This window comes from Peromyscus maniculatus, chromosome 8 (assembly GCF_049852395.1).
Source record: "Peromyscus maniculatus bairdii isolate BWxNUB_F1_BW_parent chromosome 8, HU_Pman_BW_mat_3.1, whole genome shotgun sequence".
Taxonomy (NCBI): domain Eukaryota; kingdom Metazoa; phylum Chordata; class Mammalia; order Rodentia; family Cricetidae; genus Peromyscus; species Peromyscus maniculatus.
In genome coordinates, this window is record NC_134859.1 from 61,133,438 (window position 1) to 61,158,796 (window position 25,359).

Below are 25,359 nucleotides of genomic sequence, written 5' to 3' on the forward strand. Positions count from 1 at the left end.
GGTAGCCTTAGGATGCATCTGTATTAATCATATATAGGCTCTTTTTCTTATCATTAGTCACTGAACCATACAACATAACAACTGTGTAGATGGCATTTATGCTATCTCAGGTATTGTAAGTAACATGGGGGCCAATGGTAGAGGACCTACCTTACCTAGCATACATAAAATCTTGGACTTGGTCCCCAGCACACGACCCCCGCCCCGCCGCACATGTAGAAGGTTGTAAAGAATAAGGAAGGATTTGCATGTTACATGCAAATACTACACAATACTGTATAGGGTCTTGAACACTGGCAGATTGTGTGTGTGTGTGTGTGTGTGTGTGTGTGTGTGTGTGTGTGTGTGTGTGTGTTGTTTTAACTTTTACACAAGCATTTCTGTCATTTGGGTTGGATGGGGGGGTTAGTGTATTTTTTAAATAATTTATTTAATTTTATTTTATTTGCATTTGTGTAAAGGTGTCAGATCTCCTGAAACGGGAGTAACAGACAGTTGTGAGCTGTCATGTGGGTGCCGGGAATTGAACCCTGGTCCTCTGAAGAGCAGCCAGTGCTCCTAACCCCTGAGCCATCTTTCCAGCCCAAGTGTAATTTTTTTTTTAAGATTCATTTTATGGCCAGGCAGTGGTGGTGCACGCCTTTAATCCCAGCACTTGGGAGGCAGAGGCAGGCAGATTTCTGTGAGTTCAAGGCCAGCCTGGTCTACAGAGTAAGTTCCAGGACAGCTCCAAAGCTACACAGAGAAACCTTGTCTCACAAAAAAAAAAAAAAAAGAAAAAAAAGAAAAAAAAGAAAAATATTTATTTTATGTATATCTGGGCACCACATATGTACCTGGTGCTTACAGTCATCAGAAGAGGACATTGGCTCCCCTGGAACTAGAGTTACAGATGATTGTGAGCTATCCTGTGATACTAGGAACTGAACCCAGGTCCTCTGCAAGAGCAACAGGTGCTCTTAACTATTGATCAGTCTCTCTAGTCTCTTTGCTTGAGTCAGAGCTTTTCTATGTAAACATGTCCTGGATCTTGCTATGTAGACCAGGCTGACCTTGAACTCATGGTGATCCTTCTGCATCTGCCTCTCCAATGCTTAAACTATGTGCCAGAACCCCAGCTTTTGTATAGTCCTTGCTGAACTGGTATTTGTCATATAGCTCAGGCTAACCTCAAACTCATGGTAGTCCTCCCTCAGTCTCAAATGCTGGGATTGCTAGTGTGCACCACAGACCTGGCTTGTCATTTTTTTTTTACAGCTTCTGAATTATATGTCTTGCTTATAATGATCTATTCTACATCAAGATTATAAAATTGTATTCTCTTTTAACTTTTTTTATAGTTTTATACTTCTAACTCTCTAATCCCTCCAAAAATTTTCCAATTCTTTTGGCATAATTGATAGATTAAAAATTATGTGTATCACCGGGCGGTGGTGGCACACGCCTTTAAACCCAGCACTCGAAGGAAGAGCCAGGCAGATCTCTGTGAGTTCGAGGCCAGCCTGGTCTACAGAGTGAGATCCAGGACAGGCACCAAAACTAAACGGAGAAATCGTGTCTCCAAAAAAAAAAAAATTATGTGTATCTGCAGTGTTATCTTAGTCAGTGTTCTACTGCTGTGATGAGGTACTATGACCAAGGCAACCCCTATAAAAGAAAACATTTAACTGGGGGCTTGCTTACATAGTTTTAGAGGTTTAGTCCATTATTATGGAGGGGAACATGTCGGCACAAAGGCAAGCATGGTGCTGGAGAAGTAGTTGAGAACTTTACATCCATATCTATAGGCAGGGGAGGAAGGGAGGGAGGGAGAGAGACAAAGACAGAGGCAGAGAGACAGAGAGTCTGACATGGGTTTTTGAAACCCCAAAGCCCACTCCCAGTGACATACCTCCTCCAACAAAGCCACACCTCCTAATCCTTATGGAACAATTCCATTCCCTAATGACTAAGCAATGGAATCCATTCTCATTCAAACCACCACAGGTCTATAATGTGATGTCACGATACACATACACAGCTGAAATTAATGTTGTGTATGATTGGTTAGTTTTTCATCAACTTGACACATACCTAGACATATGGGAGAGGTAATCTGAATTCAGGAATTGCCTCCATCAGATTAGCTTGTGGACATGTCTGTGGGGCATTTTCTTGATTGCTGATTGTTGTAGAAGGCACATCCCACAGTGGGCAGCACTACACCTGGGCAGGTGATCTTGAGAAGTATTAGAAAGGTAGCTGTACAGACGTCTGGGAACAAGCCAGTAGGTAGCCTTCCTCCGTGGTCTCTGCTCTAGTTCCTGCCCCAGATTTCAGCTTGATGAACTCCTATCCTGACTTTGCTCAATGATTTAGTGTTATCAGGACGTGTAAACCAACTAAACCTTTTCCTCCGCTGGTGGCCTTTATCATGGTTTTATCACAGCAATGGAGAACCAAATTAGGATGATATTTTAAATTTTTTTTTGAACAAGACAGTTTTTCCACAGCATTATTGAATGGCCCACTTTGTCCCCAATATTCCAAAATGCCATACTTATTGAAAATAAATTCCTGTGTACTTAAAAATTTGTTTCTAGATTTTTGTTTTGTTTTGTTTTTGTTTTTTGTTTCTCTGTGTAGTTTTGGTGCCTGTCCTGGAGCTCACTCTGTAGACCAGGCTGGCCTCGAACTCACAGAGAGCCACCTGGCTCTGCTTCCTGAGTGCTGGGATTAATGCGTGCTCCACTGCATGCATTAGGTTAACAGAAACCCAACCCAAATTTGATATTTGTAACTATGAAACTAACATTTTCAAAAGCAGATGTTTTTTCAGGCTGCTTGTATACAAAGGCTCAGAGCATGCCACCAGACTTCATATTTCTTCAACATCTAACATTTGGTAATATTGTACCCATTCTTAGCCCAGGGCACACCCCCTTAGCTTACTAACCCCAGAGATAGTTTCATTGAAAAATTCTGGGAGGCTTTATTTTATTTTCTAAGACAGGGTCTCACTATGTAGCTCTGGCTGTCCTGGAACTCACTATGTAGATCAGATTGGCCTTGAACTCACAGAGATCCTCCAGCCGCTGCCTCCCAAGTGCTGGGAGTAAAGGCGTGCTCAGCTTTGCCTAGCCATGGCAATAGATTAGCCTAACTCTGATTTCCCACATATCCCTTTGGTCAGAGACATGCAGTTCCTTCTGATTGTCCAAACCTGGTGTGATCTGGAGGTCAGTCCTGTTTCTACTCCAGGTACAGTTTCCCCATTGAGATTTAGGAGTAAGTAGGAGGGAAGGGGCACTCAAAAAGCAGGGAACCAGAGGCAGGTGGATCTCTGTGAGTTCAAGGTCAGCCTGGTCTACAAAGAGAGTTGCAGGACAGCTAGGGCTACACAGAGAAACCCTGTCTCGAGAAACATGATGATGATGATGATGATGATGATGATGATGATGATGATGATAATAATAATAATCAGGGAGCCCTCCAGTACAAATGGGACTTCCTAGCTATATAATTAGGCCAAGATGCACACATGCAGTCACTACCCTTCTTCAGAACCTTTGTTATGTCGTGTACGTTTCCCCATGTGAACTTTAGAATTAGCTTGTTGAGTTTCATAAAAAATGTTGTTGGGCTCTTGATTGGGATTGTGTTAAATTTATAGATTCATTTACAGAGAACTGACATCTTTACAATATTAGATTTTTTTCATCCAAGGAAAAGATTGTCTTGCCACTTACTTGGGGTTTCTTTTATGTCCGTAAGTAAAGGTTTATAGTTTTCTTTATATAGGTCTTGCACATTTCCTGCTAGATTTATTTTTACTTGTAAGGTTTCTTTTGTTGTTATTGTGTATAAACATTTTCCCCCAATTACATTCTATAATTGATGGTTAGGGGTTATAAATAAAAGGTTGAATTTTTTAGAAATTGCTGTATAAATGACTGCTTGGTGTACTATAACATTATTTCATTGTTATGCCAATCTCCTTGGCATTTTTAGGTTAAGTAATGATATCTGTTCATAGTAATCCTCTGACCCAGTATTTGTACTTCTTACTTTCCACCTTTGATAGCACAAGTACACATCTGTGCTGTGGTAATTGCTAATGCACATTTAGGATAGTTACCATAGGCTTATAACATGCAGCTTGCTGCAGTTCAAGGGAGTTGCCCTATATTCCTCCTTCCTTTTTCTTTTTTCTTTTTCTTTTCTTTTGTTTTAATCCTGGCATGATTAGACACCAGATGGCCTAGGAATTGAACCTGGTTCCTCTGGAACATCAGTCAGTGCTCTTAACCACTGAGCCATCTCTCTCCTCTGCCCTATATTCCTTAATGCTAAAGTTTTATAATAAATACACATTGAACTTTATCAAACTTTTAAAAATATCTTGAGAAATGACCATTTTTCTTCATCTGTTGAAGTAAGATTTTTCTAACTATAGTTATAAATAATATTAGCCTACATATTTCTTCTGTTCTTTTTGTCTACTCTTGGAATCAGAATTGTGGTGGTCTCAGGATGAATCAGGAGCTTCCTGTCTCTTCCTCTGTTCTTAAATCACTTATATAATGTAAGGATGATATGTACATCTGCTATGGGATGACCTGTATGTTGTGAATATATGTTGCTATGATTAATTGATAAGTAAAACGCTGATTGGCCAGTAGCCAGGCAGGAAGTATAGGATAGGCGAGACAAACAGAAGAGGGGCTGGGAGGTGGAAGCTGGGGGAGATGCCGGCCTGCCGTCCAGGGAGCGGCAGGTAAAGGCAGCAGGTAAAGCCACGAAACACGCGGCGACGTATAGATTAACAGAAATGGGCTGAGTTTAAGTGTAAGAGCTAGTCAGTGGTAGGCCTACGCTAATGGCCGAGCAGATTAATTAATATAAGTTTCTGAGTGATTATTTTATAAGCGGTTGTGGGGTCCGTGGGACTGGGCAGGACTGGAGAAAACTCCAGGAACATGCTTCTGCCAGCTAGGCCTTACACACAACAGGTGTCTGCCACAAAATTCCAAAACAGTATTACCGGTTAGAGACCATGTTCAAACACATGAGCCTTTGGGGGACTTGTCACATTCAAACAGAACATTGTTATCTAAGAAAATCTGGTCACTCCAAGCAGAAGCCTAAAAATATGTAAAGGTAAACATAGATGTTCTTATTCCTCCTCCTCTTCTTTTCTTTCTTTCTTTCTTTCTTTCTTTTTTTTTTTTTTTTTTTTTTTTTTTTTTTTTTTTTTTTTTTTTTTTTGGAGACATGGTCTCACTATGTAACCCTGACTAGCCTGGAACTTGCTATATAGACCAGGTTGGCCTCTGTCTCCTGAATGCCAATATTAACAGTGTGTACTACCACATCTATCCTGGACTGACTTTGAAATGGATAGAGAAAAAATAGATATAAATACAGATGAATGCTAGTTACTAAATTATTACTTCAGTCTTACTTTGTACTTAGTTGAAGGCCAAGGCAAGGATTTTCCACTTTGCAAGTTGTCTCCATTAAGAGACTTTTCTTCTCTTGGTCTCACTAGAGGGGGGTGAGAGAGAGTGGGAGGAAGGAGGAGAGAAGGAGAAGGGAGGTGGTTAGAATGAGGATGTTCCCACAGGTTCATAGATTTAAATGCTTGGTCCCCAGAACTGTTTGGGAAGGATTGGGAGGTGTGTCCTGGTTAGAGTAGGTGTGGCCCAGTTGGAGGAGATATGTCACTAGGGGGTTGGGTTTTGAGGTTTCCAAAGTTCATGCCAGGCCCAGTGTTTGTGTGTGTGTGTGTGTGTGTGTGTGTGTGTGTGTGTGTGTGTGTGTGTGTGTGAGAGAGAGAGAGAGAGAGAGAGAGAGAGAGAGAGAGAGAGAGAGAGAGAATGAATCTGCCTAATCTGCCTGCTGCCTACAGATTAAGATGTAGAGCTCTCAGCTACTACTCTGGCACCATGCCTATGTGTTTCTCGCCATGGTGATCATAATCTAAACTGTAAGCAAGCCTCCAATTAAATACTTTCTTTTATAAGAGTTGCCTTGGTCTGTGTGGCTCTTAACTAAGACAGAGAATGAGAGTGACTATTCCTGCATCACTGAAAGCCCACTCCCGCGTAGCCAGAATGTTTGTCAGTCCGCCTGGCTATAAAATAATCACTCAGAGGCTTAGTATTAATTACAAACTGTATGGCCTATGACTCAAGCTTCTTGCTAGCTAGTTCTTTCATCTTAAATTAACCTATTTCTATAAATCTGTGTGTTGCCACATGGTTGCGGCATAACCAGTCTGCTGACATCTTGTTGCTCCTTCAGTGGCTGGTGTCTCTCTCGACTCCACTCTTCTTTGTTTTGTCTTCAGTTTGCATGCACTACCTAACCTTATCCTGCCCTGCCATAGGCCAGTGCAGCTTTCTTTATTATCCAGTGGGAGTCACACATATTCACAGCCTACAGAAAGACATTCCACAGCACTCCAGCATGGAAAGCTCAGGAAAGCTAGAAACCTAGAGTTCACTGCACAACTACAGACAGGTCATCAAGGTGTGTCTGGAGCAGACCCACGGGTCGGGCTCCTCCAGACAGCTAGGCTTAGCTGGTGTGACAGTGTCTCTCTCTCCCCAGTCCTTACAGCTTCTGTATGCTTGGGGAAAGGATGGACCTAGTGAGTCCAGGCCGTTTCAGAGACTCCCTGAGCTTACAAGCTTCCTGAGCTATTTCACCTCCCATGGAGCATCTGTGTTTAAGGAACTCCCCCAAGGTGGAGGCTGTTTTCTGAAGAAATTGCCCCGTGACAGAAGTTAAGGCTGGAGGAAGCTGGAATTCAGCTCTTTGTTACTAGTTACAAACTATGTGGAAAAAGATGAAGTTAGACCTTTATACCATATACAAAATGAAGTGAAACAGAATTTAAAAACTTAAAGAGCTAAAACTGTGAATCTCTTAAAAGAAAGTCTTCGGGATTCTATGAACAGGGAGGGTCAAGATCATGATGGGGAAATCTTCAGAGACAACTCAACTAAGCTCGTGGGAATTCATGAGCTTTAGACCAACAGCTATGAAGCCTGCATGGGACCAAACTAGACCCTCTGCATGTGGGAGACAGTTGTGTAGCTTGGTCTGTTTGAGGGGCTCCTGGAGTGGGATCAGGAGCCATCCCTGGTGCATGAGAGCTGGCTTTTTGTAGCCCCTTACCTATGATGGGGTGCCTTGCACAGTCGTGATGCAGGGGGAGGGGCTTGGTCCTGCCTCAACTGAATGTACCAGGCTCTGCTGACTCCCCATGGGAGGACTTACCCTTTTGGAGGAGGGGACAGGAGGGTAGGTCAGGGGGAAGGCTAGGGGGAAGCCAGAGGAGGGATGAGAGGGGATCTGTGGTAGGAATGTGAAATGAATTTAAAAAAAAAAAAAGAAGTCTTAAAAAAATTAAAATTAAAAAAAAAAGAAAGTCTTCATGGCTGGGTGTGGCAGTGATTACTCAGTGTGTCGATAGCATGGCCAGTGAAAGAAGAAATAAACTGAACTTCATCCAGATTAAACTGTTAAGAATCAAAAGACAGTACCAAGAGAATAAAAACAGCCCACAAAATGGAAGCAAATACTTGTTAATCATTTTTATCAGAGTATTAATGTCCAGAGTTAATGAAGAACTCCCACAACTCAACAACAATTTTTAAAAATCCAATTAAAAAACAGGCCAATAACTTGAATCAACATTTCTCCGAAGAAGATGATACACAAACAGCCAATAAACATGTAAAATGATGCTTTCCAACATTAATGATCAAGGAAATGCAAATCAACCCTGAGATAAGATCCCACTTCACAGTCATTAGACAGCTGCTACTCAAAAACAAAGCCAGAAGTGTTGGTGAAGATGTGTAGAAATGGGAACCCTTCTCATAGCCAGTGGGAATATAAAATGATACAATCATTGTGGAAAATTGCTTGAAAGTTAGATTAAAGGTGGTGGTGCACGCCTTTAATCCCAGCACTGGAGGCAGAGCCAGGTGGATCTCTGTAAGTTTGAGGCCAGCCTGGTCTACAGAGAGAGTTCCAGGAAAGGCGCAAAGCTACACAGAAAAACCCTGTCTCAATAAACAAACAAACAACAACAACAAAAAAAAGTTAGAGAATTATTGTGTGATCCAGTAATCCCACTTCTGGGTTTATACCCAAAAAAATTGAAAGCAGGATGTGAGCAAATATTTGCACACCAGTGTTCATAGACACATTATTCACGGTAGTTAAAAGTGGAAACCATGTTGTCTTAGTCAGTGTTCTATTGCTGTGAAGAGACAACATGACCATAGTAACTTTTATAAAGGAAAGCATTTAATTGGGGCAGACTTAGAGTTTCAGAGGGTTAGTCCATTGTCATCATGGCAGGGAGCATGGCGGCATGCAGGCAGACATGGTGCTGGAGAAGCAGCTGAGAGTCCTACATCTGCATTAGCAGGCAGCAGGAAGAGTGTGACACAGGACCTGACTTGGGTTTTTGGAGCCTCAAAGCTCACCCTCAGTGACATACTGCCTCCAACAAGGCCACACCTACTCCAAAAAGGCTACACCTCCGATCCCTCTCAAGTTGTACCTACAACAAATTTACTTACAGAACCACTACCTGATGACTAAGCATTCAAATATATGAGCCTGTGAGGGCCATTCTTATTCAAACCACCACACACATGAATGTACCAACACCTGAATGGATAATGAAATATTATTCAACCATTTTTTTAATAGTAAAATTCTGGGACATGCTGCAACATGTTGAACCTTGAAAACTTTATCAAGTAAAATAAGCCAAACACACAAAAAAGACAAATATGCTCCATCCAGCAAGGCTTGCTTCTGGAAACCCGAAGAAAGGATAGACATGTACAGAAAGGCTGGAATAGGTGGGCTATGCTCTCTAATGGAAGGCATCTGCTACCACAACGTGAACACTCAGCCCATTTCGTGTATACCGCATAAGCAGCAGGTTAGCTAGTCCTGGCGGGCAGTGCCTGTAGAGGACCAGTCTCAGGTTGCTGTCATCCCAAAGGAGAAAGCTCTGTTGCTAGTTTTTGGACACAGCCAGGACCAGAGAACAGTGTTGCCAGTTTCCATGGGTCTGAGGCAAAGCCATGTCAACAGAACACGTTCACTCAGGACTTCATCCACTCCCTCATAATATTACATGCTCTCTTTATATAAAAAAACCTCTAAGGGGTCAGCAAGATGGCTCTGTGGGTAAAGGCACTCGGGACTAAACATTAAGACCTGAGACCTACACAGTGGAGGAAGAAAACCAACTCCACAAGGTGTCCGCTGATCTCCACACATGCACCCTGGAACACATATACATACAAATAAATACATAAATGAAAATGTAATTTAAAGATTTCAAGAACCCACACTAGACAAATGATGTAGAATGTAAAGAATTTACAGGGAACTGGGGAGAAGGCAGAGTGACAAGGCAATGGCGTATTTCAGTTTGGGATGATGCAGAAGGACAGTGATGGAGCTAGTCATGGTGCTCATCCAGAATCCCAGCCCTTTGGAAGCTGAGAGAAGAGGAAACAATTGTTGTGAATCACAGGCAGAGTGGAGATTAGAGTGAGACCCTTTCTGAACGAAAGGGAGTGGGTGGGGACAGTCAGCTGGCTAGGGGGTGAAAACTCCTGCCATGCAAGTGTGACAACCTGAATTTGATCCCTAGGACCCACAGTGCTAGGAGAGAACCACGTCCTGAAAGTTGTCCTCTGGCCTCCACATGCATGCTATGACATATGTTATATGCTCGTACAGGCACACACACAAAATAATGTACAGAAAACAAAGACAGCAGTGATAGCCAGCAGTGGGGGTGCACGCCTTTGAGTCCCAGCACTGGGAAGGAAGAGGCAGGGGGACAACTTTTGGAGTTCTCTCCTACCATCATTTGGATCCCAGGATCAAGCTCAGGTTGTCAGGTTTGGCAGCAAGTGCCCTTGTGAGTTGAGCCATCTAGTTGCCCACACATACACACTTTTAATGTGTGTGTGTGTGTGTGTGTGTGTGTGTGTGTGTGTGTGTGTGTGTGTGTTTAAAAAAAAAAAAACTTGCCGGGCAGTGGTGGCACACATGCCTTGAATCCCAGCACTCAGGAGGCAGAGCCAGGCAGATCGCTGTGAGTTCGAGGCCAGCCTGGTCTACAGAGGGAGATCCAGGACAGGCACCAAAACAACACAGAGAAAGCCTGTCTCGGAAGAAAAAAGAAAAGAAAAGAAAAAAAACCTTATTGTCTTGCTCAGGCTGGCCTCCAACTTGTGGTAATCCTGTTACCTCAGTTTCTTGATGGCTGGGATTATAGGTCTGCACCACCATGCCCAAATCTTCAGTATTTTTTTTTGTTTTGTTTTGTTTTTATTAATTATATGTATGTTCCTGTATGTGGGTGTGCACACAAGTGCAGGTACTCACAGAGATCAGAGGTGTAAGATGTCCTTGGGACTGGAGTTACAGATGATTGTGAGCCATCTTATGTGAGCACCAAGTGAACTTGGGTCCTCTGATGACCAGTATATATGTGCCGAACTGCTGAGCCATCTCCCCAGCCCTCCTCAGTGTCTTCAAGACAGTATAACTGGAGAGCACTCCTTGGTGCAAAGATTCCATGTATTGTATCTTTCTCTAGACCCAGGCTTTGTTGTGATGTGTGATCCAAGGGATGACTGACTGACCGCTAAGCATGAGATAGCGTCAGACCCCAGCGCTCTCAGCTCTAAATGGCTACCCCTGTCCCTGTGTCTCTGAGACCAGGAGGAACGCTCCAGTTGGATTACAGAGTGCGCACAGGCCTGTGTGCACTGCTCCTAGACGGTTGTTGCAGTTTCAAGTACAGTGATTCCAGAGCCTCACTCGAAATAACACACTTCTCCTTCTTGTTTGTTTGCCTCTTACTTCAAAGACCTGAAGATGAGGTGTTTTTAAAGCGACTTTCTAGTGCTTACTTGGTGGAAAAGGACCCCGATGCTCCCCTTTTCTACAGAGAAGAAGGAAACAGGAAATTCCAGGAGAAGGACTATGCAGGCGCTGCAGTGCTGTACTCTAAGGTAACTCGCATGCAGCCCCACGGTTGCACAGGGCATGCCCTGCAGAAGTTAGAGTCCTGGTACCCAATTTCATAGTCGGTGGGGTTTGGTTTGGTTTGGTTTTAATCGACATTTTGGATTGGATTTGGGGGAAAATGATAGAATTCTGTTGTTGATTTTTTTTTTTTTTTGAAGTATACTAAAATAAGGTTATTTACTGAAAAATGATACACTGGACATAATCTGTATATAGAACAAAGCAATTAATGGTAAACTTAATAAGGCACCTTTTAAATCAGATGCTGTACAAAATACATTTAGTGTGTTACATATCAAAGAAGATTCTGTATTTTTGGTGTTTTACAACTGCATAATAAAAATGCTCTTTAACTTGTCAATGCCTTATGTACAGTTTCCCTAAGCTATAATATTTCCATTTTATACAATATATACTACATTTTAGCTTTTAAGTGAGAAGAACAAAGGTCACTAAAGAGCTTAAATAATTCCACTGAAAGAGTACAGAGTACAACCTAAAGTTACAGTATTATGTCTAAGTCTTTGCAAAAGCCATATTCCTAAGCTTTCCTTATGGGATGATCCTTCCTGTGGCTTCACACACTGTACCAGAGGAAAAGGCTCTGCTTGCCTGGTCTCCACCTCCTCACAGCCAGGAGGAGAGCAAACTGTCGCTGCTTAATATCTGACCCAGTCAATCTGCGTTATTACCACAAGGGCTACATAACCTGTCTACATCATTTACACTTCTGTTGAAATTATCGTAGACATTTGGAAACACTTCAAACAATCTGAAAGGACAAGTGCTTTCATTTAGGAAATCTGCCCTGGAATAGACTACTCAATATCCAACTTGATCTTGGGTCAAATCAGAGATGCATAGTTCTTAAAAATTACAGTCTTTTTATACTAAGCAAGAAAAACATCTAAAAAGAAAAAAAGTATTGAATATCATTAGAATGAACGAATGAAAACCAGCACATTCCAGGACAACAGCTGATAAAAAGCAATAGGTCACTATATCTGTTGTTGATTATATTCTCAAACAAAGGGTAGTTTATATATCCTGAATTTTGGAAGATTCTTCCCGTATTCCTTCAGACTCAGTGGCCACAAGCTTATTGGCTCTTTGCCCTGCTTTGCCGGGTGATAGTTCTCACTGAATTTTATGCCATTTTTATCTGAAGAACTGTTGAAAATTTTAGCTTAATAGTCCTAATTTAGTGAACAGCTAGATTGTTTTTATAAGCAAATACTTTATTATGTATATGTATACCTTTTTTTTCCCTCCAGTTCCTCAAGGCAGGATTTCTCTATGTAGCTGCCAGGGCTGTTCTGGATCTCTCTCTGTAGACCAAGCTGGCCTCGAAATCACAGAGATCTCCTGCTTCTGCCTCCCGAGAGCTAGGATTATAGGTGTGCCACCACCGCTGCCACCACCACCCAGCAACAGCTAGATTTTAAACTAGCCACATGCTAGCTTACAACCATAATAACTTAAGCTGAGCATGGTAGCACTTGCCTTTAATTCCAGTGCTCAGGAAGCAGAGTCAAGTGGATCTCTATGAGTTCAAGGCTGGCATGATCTACATAGCAAGCTCCAGGCCAGCCTTGCCTATGTAGTGAGACCATATCTTGATAAATAAAGTCAAAAAAGAAAATAAGTGGATTTGCCATAGCCCAACCAGACTAGGTTTCGTTGGTTGTTTTACTCTTTTGGGGCCCACCACTCAGCTCCCAAATAAATGCAGAGATTTTTTGTCTTACTTGTGAATGCCCGGCCATAGCTTGGCTTATTTCCAGCTAGCTTTTCTTAATTTAAATTATCCCATCTACCTTTTGACTCTGAGCTGTTACCTTTCTCTATTCTATATACCTTTCTTTACTTCTTACTCCGCGACATGATGTGTACCTGGGTGGCTGACCCCGACGCCCTCCTCTCCTCCTTTCACTCCCCATCTTCTTTTCCCAGATTTCTCCTCCCATGTATTCTCTCCGCCTACAGCCCTGCCTATCCTTTCTACTGCCTAACTGTTGGCCATTCAGCTCTTGATCAGACCAAACAGGTGTTTTAGGCAGAAAAAGTAACACAGCTTCACAGAATTAAAACAAATGCAACATAAAAGAATGCAACACATCTTTGCATCATTAAACAAATGTGCCACAGCATAAACAAATGTAACATATCTTCACCTAATATTCCACAACAGTTGGTCATCAATTAACATATTTTGTTTTGTCTTTTTGTTGTTGTTGTTTTGTTTTGTTTGTTTGTTTTTGTTGAGACAGGGTTACGCTGTATAGCTCTGGCTGTCCTGGAACTCTCTTTATAGACCAGGCTAGCCTCAAACTCACAGAGATCTTCTTGAGTGTGCAATCTCTGCCTGGTCCATTAGTTAACTTATTACTATTAGTGGCAGTCAGTAGATAGTTTACATTACACTAACTATGACCAAGCTATATTTTTTAATTATTATTTTATGTATATGGGTTTTTGCCTACATGTATGTCTGTGTACCACATGCGTGCTTGGTGCCTGAGGAGGCCAGAAGAGGGCGTCAGTCTCCTGGGACTAGAGTTACAGACTGCTGTGAGCCACCATGTGGGTTCAGAGAATCAAACCCAGGTCCTCTGGAAGAGCAGCCAGTGTGCTTAACTGCTGAGCCGTCTTTCCAGCCCCACCGAGCTAGATTTTGAAGCAAAGTCATGGCTTTTAAAACTGTGTTACTCTTACTGACCTGTTTCCACGGTGCCCTGAGAAAATTCTTTCTATTGCTTTTTCAGAGATTTCTTTTTCGAGACAGGTTTCTCTATAGTTTTGGAGCCTATCCTGGATCTCGCTTCTGTAGACCAGGCTGGCCTCGAACTCACAGAGATCCACCTAGCGCTGCCTCCTGAGTGCTGGGATTAAAGGTGTGCGCCACCACCGCCCGGCTGTGTCAGACTCTTGATCTGTGATCTTATACAGTAAAAGAATGGAGTGAGCCTTGCATGTTGGCATTCTCCTGTAATCCAGGTTTCAGGGAGGAAGGAAAATGAAGAGTTGAAGACCGGTCCTTAGCTTTGTAACAAGTTTGAGGCTAGTGAACTGTCTGAGAGCCTGTCTTAAGAGAGAGGAAGAGTGTCAGAGGGTGAAAGTGAAGTGTAACTCCTTGGTACACATCTGCCTAGCATGCATGAAGCCCGAGGCCTGATTCCCAGCGCTGGAACTGGGGGTGTTGTAGCCCTTCTGCACCTTTAAAAAGTCAATATTCAGGGCTGGAGAGATGGCTCAGTGGCTAAGAGCATTGGCAGCTCTTCCAGAAGTCCTACGTTCAATTCCCAGCAACTACATGGTGGCTCACAACCATCTATAGTGGGATCTGATGTCCTCTTCTGGCATGCAGGTGTACATGCAGATCGAGCACCATATACATAAAATAAATAAATCTTAATACATTATTTTTTTTTAAAAGTCAATATTCAACACTTGGAATTAATTTTCCAAAAACTATCAAAGCCACAACAGCCATTCTGCAAACATAAAAGCCCTACTTTGTCATGGTGTGATAAAGTATTTGGCTTCAGTTTTGTGCCTTTACATCCTAAACATGACCCCATGGAAAATTGTTCAAGGAAAACAGGCAAGCTAAGAAAGGCGGGGCCGGAGAGATGCTCGGAGCTGGAGAACACTGGCTCTTGCAAAGACCGTGGCGTATGGTGGTTCACCCCACCTCAGGGGTCCAAGACCCTCTTCTGGCCTCCACAGGCACCCACACTCACACATGCACATAATTCTAAAAATAAGATAAACTTTAAAAATGAGCTCTGGAATGATTTTGACATCAGCCTGGGCTACATGAGACCCTGTCTCCAGGAGGAAAAGATGAAGGTTGGCTGGATGCAGAGGGAGAAGCGCTTCCTGTTTCACGAAGCTGGCATTTTGGTGATTATGGTACTTTGTAATTTTATAGAGAGCTGCTATTTTCTTTCTTTTAAAGTAATGCTTGTTGTTTTTGTCTGTAAAAGTAATAAATGTTACTTTGGAAAATATAGAGAAGTATAAAGAGTAAAAAAAAAAGTCATAACCAGCGATAAGTACTGTTAACATTTCTGCCTATATCCAGGCAGGCAGCCTTCCTTGTGTGAGAATGTGTTTTTCTTTTATAAAATTGGGATAATGCTGCACTTACTGTTCTGTAACCTGCTCTTTCCCTTCAACAATTTATTGTACCCATTTTCTCATGGTATTAAATTTTCTGCTCTAAGTCATTTTCCATAGCTAACTCAGTGTTCTATTACAGAGAAGAAATGTACTTAATTTAACATCTAATATTGGCATATTATTTGGCATTATGATGCTATAATAAGCATCTCTGTATAAATATGTATGTACAACTGATTTTTGTGTAGGATGAATTAGTAGAAGGGTAGAGTGCTGGGTCAGAGGGAGGGTTTTCAAGCCTTTGATGCTGAGCCTGGCTTGTTCTCCAGGAAAGAACCAGTTAACATCTATTCTGACAGAATGAGAATGTTCCTTTCTCCATATCTTAAGCAATGCTGGTTAGTATTACATATTAACATTTTGTTAATTGAGGCTAGGAAATGTGTTCATATAGTTACATTTTAAAAGTTGCAAGAATATATAGTATGCTTTCTTTTTCTTTCCCCTAGTCCAACCTCATTTACATCCCCGTAAGCTGGCCTTGTTACATACACTGTATATAAGGCAGATAGAGATAGGGGAATACAAACAGCCAGCAAAGTGGCAGTAACCTCTAGTTACTTGGGAACTGAGGCAGGAGGACCATGACTCCAGGAGACAAGGCTAGTCTGGGCAGCGTAGTAGCCCAAGCTGGCCTCAAACTCTTACGCAGCTAAGCCTCATCCTCCTGCCGCCATTTGCCGTGTATTGGAATTACAGGTGTGCAGCACCACGCCCAGCCCATTGGTTTTTCAATATACAAAGTGTGAGCTTCACTGGGACGTCTTCATCGAGTGTGTACTGCATGTCACTGTGCCTGTTCCTCCCTCACTGTCCTCTTCCTTTTCTGCACTCGTCCTGTCCCTCATGCACCCCTCCCCCTTTCTTTTGCATGGTGCTAGGAAACAAAGATGGGTTTTCACGAATTCTAGGCACAAGTTGTACCACTGAGCTATATTGCTAGCCCCTCTTCAGCTCTTTTAGATCCTAGTCCGTCAAAAATAAAGAACCAGGTGGTGGTAGTGCACGCCTTTAATCCTAGGACTCAGGAGGGAGAGGCAAGTGGACCTCTGGATTTGAGGCCAGCCTGATCTACATAGTGAGTTCCAGGACAGACAGGGCTACACAGAGAGACCCTGCTCAAAAGAAAAAAAAAAAGAAAGAAAAATAAGATTAAAAAATAGGACTGGACTGGGCATGATTATCATACCAATAATCCCTGCCCTTAGGAGGTAGAGGCAGGAGGATTGATAATTTGAGGTTGGGGCTGAAGAGATGGCTCATCAGTTAAAAATATGTACTGCTCTTAAAGAGGACATGACTTTGGCTCCTAGCCCCTTCCTGTAGCTCCAGCTCTAACAGATCCTCAGACACTGCTCTCAGGTGTATATGCATACACGTCATTTTTTTTCTTGGTTTTTAAAGACAGGGATTCTCTGTGTAGTACTGGCTGTCCTGGAACTCGCTCTGTAGACCAGGCTGGCCTCAAACTCACAGAGATCCACCTACCTTTGCCTCCTAATTGCTGGGATTAAAGGCATGCACACCAACGCCCGGCTACACATAACTTTTTTATTATTATTTTAAGAGCTCTAGGTGGGCCAGTGAGATTGCTCATTGGATAGAGGCAGTTATGCAAAGGCCTGAATAACCTGAGTTCAATTTTTAGATTCTGCAAGATAACAGAAGCAAACCAACCCCTGAGAGCTGTCCTCTGACCTCGATACATATGCCATGATACATATGAGTGCAGGTGCACACATGCACACACACAAATGCAGAAAATATAGCTGGGCAGTGGTGGTCCATACCTTTAAGCCCAGCACATGGCAGGCAGATCTCTGAGTTCAAGGCCAGCTTGGTCTGTAGATCAAGTTCCAGGACAGCCAGGGCTACACAGAGAAACCCTGTCTCGAAAAACAAACAACCAAGCAAAATATACATATGTACATATATAATATATTTTTAGAACTAAGGGCATAGATCAGTGGTGGGGGGGGTTGTTTGGTGTGGTTTTTTTTTGTTTGTTTGTTTGCTTTTGTTTTTGTTTTTTTGTTTTTTTTTGTTTTTGTTTTTGGCTTTTCGAGACCCAGTTTTGGTGCCTGTCCTGGATCTTGGCTCTGTAGACCAGGCTGGCCTCCCAACTCACAGAGATCTGCCTGGCTCTGCCTCCCAAGTGCTGGGATTAAAGGCATGTGCCACCACCGCCCCAGCTAGATCAGTGTTATAATGCTTACTTAGCATGCATGAAGCTTTGGCTTTTAAACCTAGCACCCCACCCCAAAACATTTTCTAAGTATTTCTAAATTGTATCACTAGTTAGCAGACTAGTTTATACTACCGCTGGCAACATGATGAGAGTGCCTGTTCTCCTGCTCCTTTGTCAGGTAGTCTGCTCTTGGTCTCATTTTTCCTTGACAGTTTGATGGGGATAAGTATTTCCGCTAGCTTAGAACTCACAGAGATCTGCCTGCCTCTGCCTCCCAAGTAGTGTACACCTTTAATCCCAGTGCTACTCTCCATAGTGAGTTCCAGGACAGCCAGGACTACATAGAGAGACTTTGTCTCAAACAAACAAAAAACATCTTTTGCATACTTTTATTATCAGTTGACTTGTTATTGACCTTTTGAAACGTGAAATAAAAGTTAGCTCTTTGTTTATAATATGTGTTTACGTTTTGATGTTGCCTTAATTTGTCTTGTGAAGGATACATATGTATATAAGATATGATATATATTCACACACACACACACACATATATATACATGTATGTGTATATATATTTATAATACTAGAAATGGAACCCAGAGCTTACCATATGGTAGGCAAGCACCTTGCCACTAAACTCTATCTCCAGCCCTTATGGACTCAAGTTTATTATCCTTTTATGATTTCTAGAGTTTTGTTTTTGTGGTTTTTCTTTTTCTTTCTTTTTCTCTCTCTCTCTTTTTTTTTTCTCCCTTAATATTTTTGAGACTGGGTTTCACACGGCCAAGCATAGCCTCAAACTTTGTAGCAGAAGCTGGCTTTGAACTGCTGATCTTCCTTCCTCCACTTCCCAAATGCTGGTTTTAAAGCATGTGCCACCATACCCAGCAACATCTGGGTTTTTATTGGAGTTAGAAAGGGATTCCTCCAACTTTACTCTGGACTCTTCATGGTTTCTTCCAGAGTTATTACTCATTTGTTACGTTAAGAGTTTGGTCCATTTACGCTGGACCTGCTGGCACAGGCCTGCAAGCCCAGCTACTTGGGAAGTTGAGGCTGTGGGATCATGAACTCAAGGTCTGTCTGAGTGACAGAGTGAGTTCAAGGTCAGCCTAGACAAACTGGTAGATGTGGTAGAAACTGTGTCTGATGCTACTGTATTCAGCGTTGAATCTTCATTTTCTCATTGATCTTCAGAGGTTTGCTAAAAGGAAAAAATGAAAGAGAAGTAGCTGAAACAGAAAGAAAGGTTCAGTATTTTTTTTTTCCAATTACGTTGTCTTAGTAGTAGATCCTCATTATCAGAAAAGATTAGAAATGCTACTTCCCATTTGTCCCTTTGACCAGCTCATTGTTTTCCAGGGAGTGTCGCATTCAAGGCCTAACACCGAGGGTATTTCACTGTGCTATGCCAATCGCTCTGCAGCCCTCTTCCATCTGGGGCAGTATGAAGTGAGTATTGAGTTACCTGGGGTCCTGCCTGTGTCTTCAGTGGAAGACGAGGGCCTATCTGTTTCTTCTGACTCATGTCACCTCCCACAGGTGACCATGAACAATAGTGTTAGTTGACTAGAAAAAGCTATGGCATTGTCCATAGGGATGGACTGGATACAAGAGGCCAGCACTTCTCAATGTCTAAATCAGCCAGATGTGTTGCTAATAGTGTGTTAGATTCCAAGTATGTCAAGATATCAGCTTGTTCATTTGTTTCTTCTGAATAAGCCGGGCATGAGGACAGGAGGGACGGCTCAGTGGTTAAGAGCACCAGCTGCTCTCCCAGAGGACCTGGGTTTGATTCCCAGCATCCACATGGCAGCTCATCGTGGGCTATAACTCCATTTCCAGGGGATCTGACATCCTCTTCTGGCCTCTGCCGGTACCAGGTGTCATGCAGGCATGTGGTGCACAGACATATATTCAGGCAAAACATATACACATAAAATAGCAGTTTAAAAGAAAAAATTAAATAAGTAAGGAATGCTTAAGATTATCCCTCTTGGCCGGGCAGTGGTGGTGGTGCATGCCTTTAATCCCAGCACTCGGGAGGCAGAGGCAGGTGGATCTCTGTGAGTTCACGGCCAGCCTGGTTTACAGAGCGAGTTCCAGGACAGGCTCCAAAGCTATACAGAGAAAACAAACAAACAAACAAAAAAGATTATCCCTCTTCTTACAGCTCTTCTGCAGTAAGCATGGAGAGTATGAAAGCGAAGCCTTTCTTCTCAACCCGTAATGGCTGCAGCAAGAACAGAAACAACAGAGGAGCATTGTGTCCTTGGAGCTTAAGTCAGGAACTAACAAAAGTCAGATCTGTTTTTGGAAGATACCCAAAGCCTCTGAAATGTGTAGTAGAAAGGCCTAAGGACAAGCTCTAAAATATCATCCCACCCATGTAGGAATTCTACATAAATGCAGTTACTCACTGGAATTGAGGGCTGTTGGAGTATCACATGTTCACACTCACTGCCCTTCACAGTAAACTAGAAGAGCAAGAATCTCTCTGGGCATGGTGGTACACAACTGTAATCCTAGCATGGACAAGGCACACTATGTGTTTGTAGCTAGCCTGGGCTACACAGTTAATACTGTCCAATCAGAGCTGCTACTGAAAACTGAAAAACAAAAATCCAGTAATCTGGGATTATATATATATTTTATATATGTGTGTGTATATATGTATATATATATATTTATATATAGTTTTGTTTTTTAATGGAGTGTGCAAGATGTCTCTGATTTTGTTCAGATGGCTACAGAACCAGGAAAACCTGCTGCTGTTGCTATTAATTCATAACATACTGCTATGATTTGACTTTTACTATATCTGTAAGTGTGTATATGTGTGTATGTATACATATATATACATAAATATATAATTTGAATTTGGGGAAGCTTTGGCTGTGCTGTCAACTTTGGAAAACAACATCCCAGTTTACCATGTTAAATTGGCATTGTACAGAAATCAACAGCCATATTGGTCTAGACACATTAAACTTAATTTTTCCATTTATATAGAAGTAATACACTATATTAAATATTCAGAGTCTTATCTACATGGGTTTGATCATAGAAAATAACAAAATATTCTCTAAAGAAAAAAGATCCAAGAATCTGACTCTGACTGTCCTGGCACTTACTCTGTAGACCACGCTGGTTTCAAACTCACAGAGATCCACTGTCCTCTGACTCTAGAATGCTGGAATTAAAGGTGTTCACCATCAAACCTGGCAAGGTCTGCCTTGACTCCCTTTAATTTTTTAAGACTTTTTTTGCTCTTAAAAAAAACAGAACTAGGGTGCTGGAGAGATGGCTCAGAGGTTAAGAGCACTGACTGTTCTTCTAGAAGTCCTGAGTTCAATTCCTGGCACCCACTTCTGGTGTGCAAGGTTACATGGACGCAGAATGTTGTATACATAATAAAAAATAAATAAATCTTGAAAAAAAAAAAAACAGAGCTATTGAGCTGGTCTCAGTGAGACAGGCTTCATCTTTAATCTCAGGACTCAGGAGACAGAGATAGGCCTGTGGGTTTGTGCCAGCCTGGTCTACATAGAGAGTTCTGGGCCAGCCAAACAAACAAAAAATCCAGAACTGATTAATGAGAAAAATTAGATATAATACTCTCAACAAGTATTACTAGTCACTCAATGAAAAGGTCACACAGGTGCTGAAATCAGCAGTCCCCAGCATACGGAAGGAAAGAAGAAATGAGGAGAGGAAGAGGGGAAGAAAAGGAAGGGAGAGGGAAGGAAGCAGGAGGGAGGGAGGAAGAGAGAAAAAGGAAAGATCAGGAAGCAGAGCAGAGGATGTAAATTGAGGCCTAAGCTCTCGATTGAAACTGTCCACTTTGATGACCCTTTTTGTGCCTGTGGTTTTCAGTTGTCAGGACATAGAGAAGAGCAGACATCAAGAGTCATCTGGAATTTCCTTTGTTTTCAGGCATGTCTTAAAGACATAGTGAGAGCAGGAATGCATGGGTATCCTGAAAGACTGCAACCCAAGATGATGCTGCGGAAGACAGAATGCCTGGTGAACCTGGGGAGACTACAGGAGGCGAAGCAAACCATCACTGACCTTGAAAGCAGCCTCGCTGCCAAGCCAACACTGGTACCTTCCTCTCATCACATTCTGCAGAGGAGCCTCCATCATCTGAAAGTGAAGATCCAGGACAAGGAGACCCTCCCAGAAACCTTCCCAGCAGCTCTCAGCAGAGCCTTTGAGGATATGGCCCTGGGGGAAGAGAACAGCCAGATTTCTGGGGCATCCCACTCTGTCAGCTTACACACAGACCCTTTGAAAGGCCGCCATCTAGTTGCCACAAAAGACATTCTCCCAGGAGAGCTCCTGGTGAAGGAGGATGCTTTCGTAAGTGTCCTTAACCCAGGAGAAATGCCACCACTGCATCATGGCCTAGAAAACAAGTGGGATACCAGGGTCACCAATGGAGACCTCTACTGTCACCGGTGTCTGAAGCACACTTTGGCCACAGTACCGTGTGGCGGCTGCAGCTATGCCCGGTACTGCAGCCAGGAATGTATGCAGGAGGCGTGGGAGTGTTACCATAGCACAGAGTGTCCTCTGGGGGCGCTGCTTCTCACACTTGGGGTCTTCTGCCATGTGGCCCTGAGGATGACTCTTTTAACCAGATTTGAAGATGTTGACGGAGTTGTCGGGGTGCTTTGTGATGAGACCGGTAACAAAGACGTCTGTTCACCTGGAAACAAGAATCTGGTCAAGACATTTGATTATTCAAATCAGGGGGAGAGTGAAGAGAACTACAAAAAAGGTGAAACCCCAGTTCCTGGATGCAGTGCCAGTGGGAAGTATGAAAGTAATTATAATGCTGTCTTCAGCCTTTTGCCTCACACTGAAAAACACAGCGCGGAACACAAATTCATCTGTGCCGTCAGTGTCTCTGCACTCTGCAGGCAGCTCAGAGCAGCCAGCTTGCAAACCCAGACCGGGAGCTTCAAGGCCTCCAGGGGAAGAGTTGTGACTCCAGGACTGTGTGCAGACGTGACTGTCTGGGGACTGGCCATGCTGCGACACATGCTGCAACTGCAGTGCAATGCCCAGGCGATAACATCCGTGTGGCACACAGGTGAGGCAGAAACCACTGGTCTCTCTAGAGCTCGTGTTTAAGGAGGCAAGACCTATGAAGGAAGACTAGCGTCAAACGAGTGAGTCATCAACCTGAGAGGAAAAGGCAGCTGACTTATATTATCATTGTACTATCAAGACGCTTTGTGTGCACTTCTGTAATCCAAGCTTGGGAGACAGAGACAGAATGGTTAGGAGTTCAGGACAGCCTCAGCTGTATAGCAAGTTTGAGGTTAGTCTCATGAGGCTACATGAGACCCTGTCTCTTAAAAACTTAAGGAGCCAGAGCTGGTGGTGGCCCACGCCTTTAATCCTAGCAATTAGGGGCCAAGCAAGCAAATCTCTGAGTTCAAGGCCAGCCTGGTCTACAGAGTGAGTTCCAGGACAAACAGGGCTACACAGAGAAACCGCTGTCTCAAAAAAAAAAAAAAAAAAAAAAAAAAAAAAAAAAAAAAACTTATGGAGCCAGGCATGGTGGCACACGCCTTTAATCCCAGCACTTGAGAGACCGAGGCAAGTAGATCTCTCAGTTCAAGGTCAGCCTGGTCTATATAGCAAGATCCCCATCAGCCAAGGCTATACATAGTGAGATCCTGCCCCAAAAGTTAATAATAATAATAATAATAATAATCTAATTAATTAAAATTTAAAGACTGAAATATTTTTAAACTTTTATTTATTTTCTCTGTGCTGTGCGTGTCACAGTCACAGGAGTCAGTTCTCTCCCGCCATGTGTGTCCTGGGGACCAAACTCAGGTGGTCAGGCTCGGCGGCCCCATGCTTTTCCTTCCTCCGCCATCTCCAGTGTTTTTATTGAGTGGTCTTCATTTTGTCAGAAAATGCCGTTGAGGCCTGGGGAGATGGCTCTGTGGGGGATGCACTAGCTCTGCAAGCCTGAGAGCTGGAGTTCGGATCCCCAGGACCCAGGCAGACGCTGAGCAAGTGTGGCAGCCTGCCTGGGATTCCAGCACAGTGGAGAGCAGCAGGGTCCCTGGAGCAAGCTAGCTAACCAGACTAGCCAGATTGGTGAGTTCTGGGCTTAAGGGAGAGACCCAAGCTCAGTGTGTGTGATGGAGAGTGAGTGATCAAGGAAAATCCTTAATTAACATCAGTTGCTGGCCTCCATGGGCAAGCTCATACACACACACACACAGACATGCACAGACATCACACAAATATATGAGGGGGGTGGGGGAGAAAGTGCTGCTTAAGTTTTTTTGTTTGTTTTGTTTCGTTTTTTGCCTAGTATGATGGCACAGGCCTTTAATCCCAACATTTGGGAGGGAGGCAGGAAGCTCTGTGAATTGGAGGCCAGCCTGGTCTACGTAGCAAGCTCCAGGACAGCCAAGACTACATATAGACAGAACGTACTCAAACTAACAAATAAGCAAAAAGGTTTATTTTATATATATGAGTGCTTTGTGTATGTCTGAGTACCACATGTGTGTCTGGTGTCTGTAGAGGCCAGAAGAGGGCATCAGATCCCCTGGAACTGGAGTTACAGAAACTTAGGAAGCACCATGTGGGTGCTGGGAATCAAACCCAGGTCCTCTGAAAGAGCAGCAAGTACTCCTTTTTTTTTTTTGGTTTTTTTTTTTTTTTTTTTTTTTTGGTTTTTTTTGAGACAGGGTTTCTCTGTGTAGCTTTGCGCCTTTCCTGGAGCTCACTTGGTAGCCCAGGCTGGCCTCGAACTCACAGAGATCCGCCTGGCTCTGCCTCCCGAGTGCTGGGATTAAAGGCATTCGCCACCAACGCCGGGCCTGCAAGTACTCTTAACTGCTGGGCCATCTCATCTTCTTTTCTCTGCTAAATGGGAAGAAAGGAGATAAAACCTAGGATTTATTGACAGATTAACACTGTTAGCCTAACTAAACTGTAGAAGCTTTAAACTTTAGACTCTTCAGACTTCTCATGTGATATCGTCCAGATTTTGCTATCCTTTTTTTGTGTGTGTATATGTCTACAGATCTTAATTCAGCTGCCAAATTATACAGTATGTAGGCATTCTTTGGGACATGGATCTTTTGCCCATTTTAAAGTAATGGAATTTGAAAACTAGCGTTTATATGGCCCATGGTCCTATCAAACCACATCTCAAGTTAGTCTCTGTTTTCTTTTCTGCCCTTCTTTCCCTCTTTGAACCACTGCTACAAAAACATCCAAATCTGTGCTAGAAAAATGGCTCTGCTAGAACAGTGCTTGTCTCTAAGCCTGAGGACCTGAGTTGTTTCTCTTTGGTTTGGTTTTTGGTTTTTCGAGACAGGGTTTCTCTGTGTAGCCCTGGCTGTTCTGGATCTCACTCTGTAGACCAGGCTGTCCTTGAACTCAGATCCACCTGCCTCTGCCTCCTAAGTACTGGGATTAAAGACATGCACCATCACCACCTGGCTGAAATAAAAATGGAACACTTCACAGATTTGCATGTCATCCTTGCCCAGGGGCCATGCTAATCTTCTCTATATCATTCTAATTTTTTAGTATATGTGCTGAGAGCATAGGTCCTGAGTTATATTCTCAGGACCACATGGCAGAGGAGAGAACCAGCTGCTTCTACACAGCTGTCCTCTCACCTTCATACACACATGGCATGTGTTCCCCCCACACAGAATAAACGAATATTGGAATATCCAAAATCGCTGCATATTAGTGGCTGCTCCTATATTTTTGAGGTCCTCTGTGTTTTTAAATTAAGAACACTATTCACATAGTGAAACAGTGTACTAGTAATTTTTGAAATGGTATAAACCATCGTTCATTCTGGGGGGAAACTTTTTAAACTTCGGAGTGTGAGAAGGACAGACAGAGAGGCTGGGTGAAGGTTA

The 25,359-nt window shown here is 42.9% G+C and overlaps 1 protein-coding gene and 1 non-coding gene across 11 annotated transcripts in view; one reads left to right on the plus strand and one right to left on the minus strand.

Annotated features, from left to right (window-relative positions):
• The window catches only part of Smyd4 (SET and MYND domain containing 4), a 74,903-nt gene that overhangs the window by 18,018 nt on the left and 31,526 nt on the right, over window positions 1-25,359 (plus strand). For 6 of the 10 annotated variants that reach the window (XR_013041746.1, XM_076542891.1, XM_076542892.1 and 3 more), the window contains exons 3-5: window positions 10,907-11,051; window positions 18,803-18,892; window positions 21,377-22,538. Coding sequence is in view for 8 of the 10 variants with exons in the window: in XM_076542891.1 (XP_076399006.1) it covers window positions 10,907-11,051; window positions 18,803-18,892; window positions 21,377-22,538 (1,397 nt within the window). In the remaining 2 variants the exon portion in view is untranslated. The remainder of the gene's footprint in view (window positions 1-10,906; window positions 11,052-18,802; window positions 18,893-21,376; window positions 22,539-25,359) is intronic. The other 4 variants (XR_013041749.1, XM_015996182.3, XM_042282399.2 and 1 more) reach the window with 3 other exon arrangements.
• LOC121831847 (U6 spliceosomal RNA) lies at window positions 24,931-25,033 on the minus strand. The gene has a single exon (XR_006075450.1). It is a non-coding gene; the product is annotated as a U6 spliceosomal RNA (small nuclear RNA).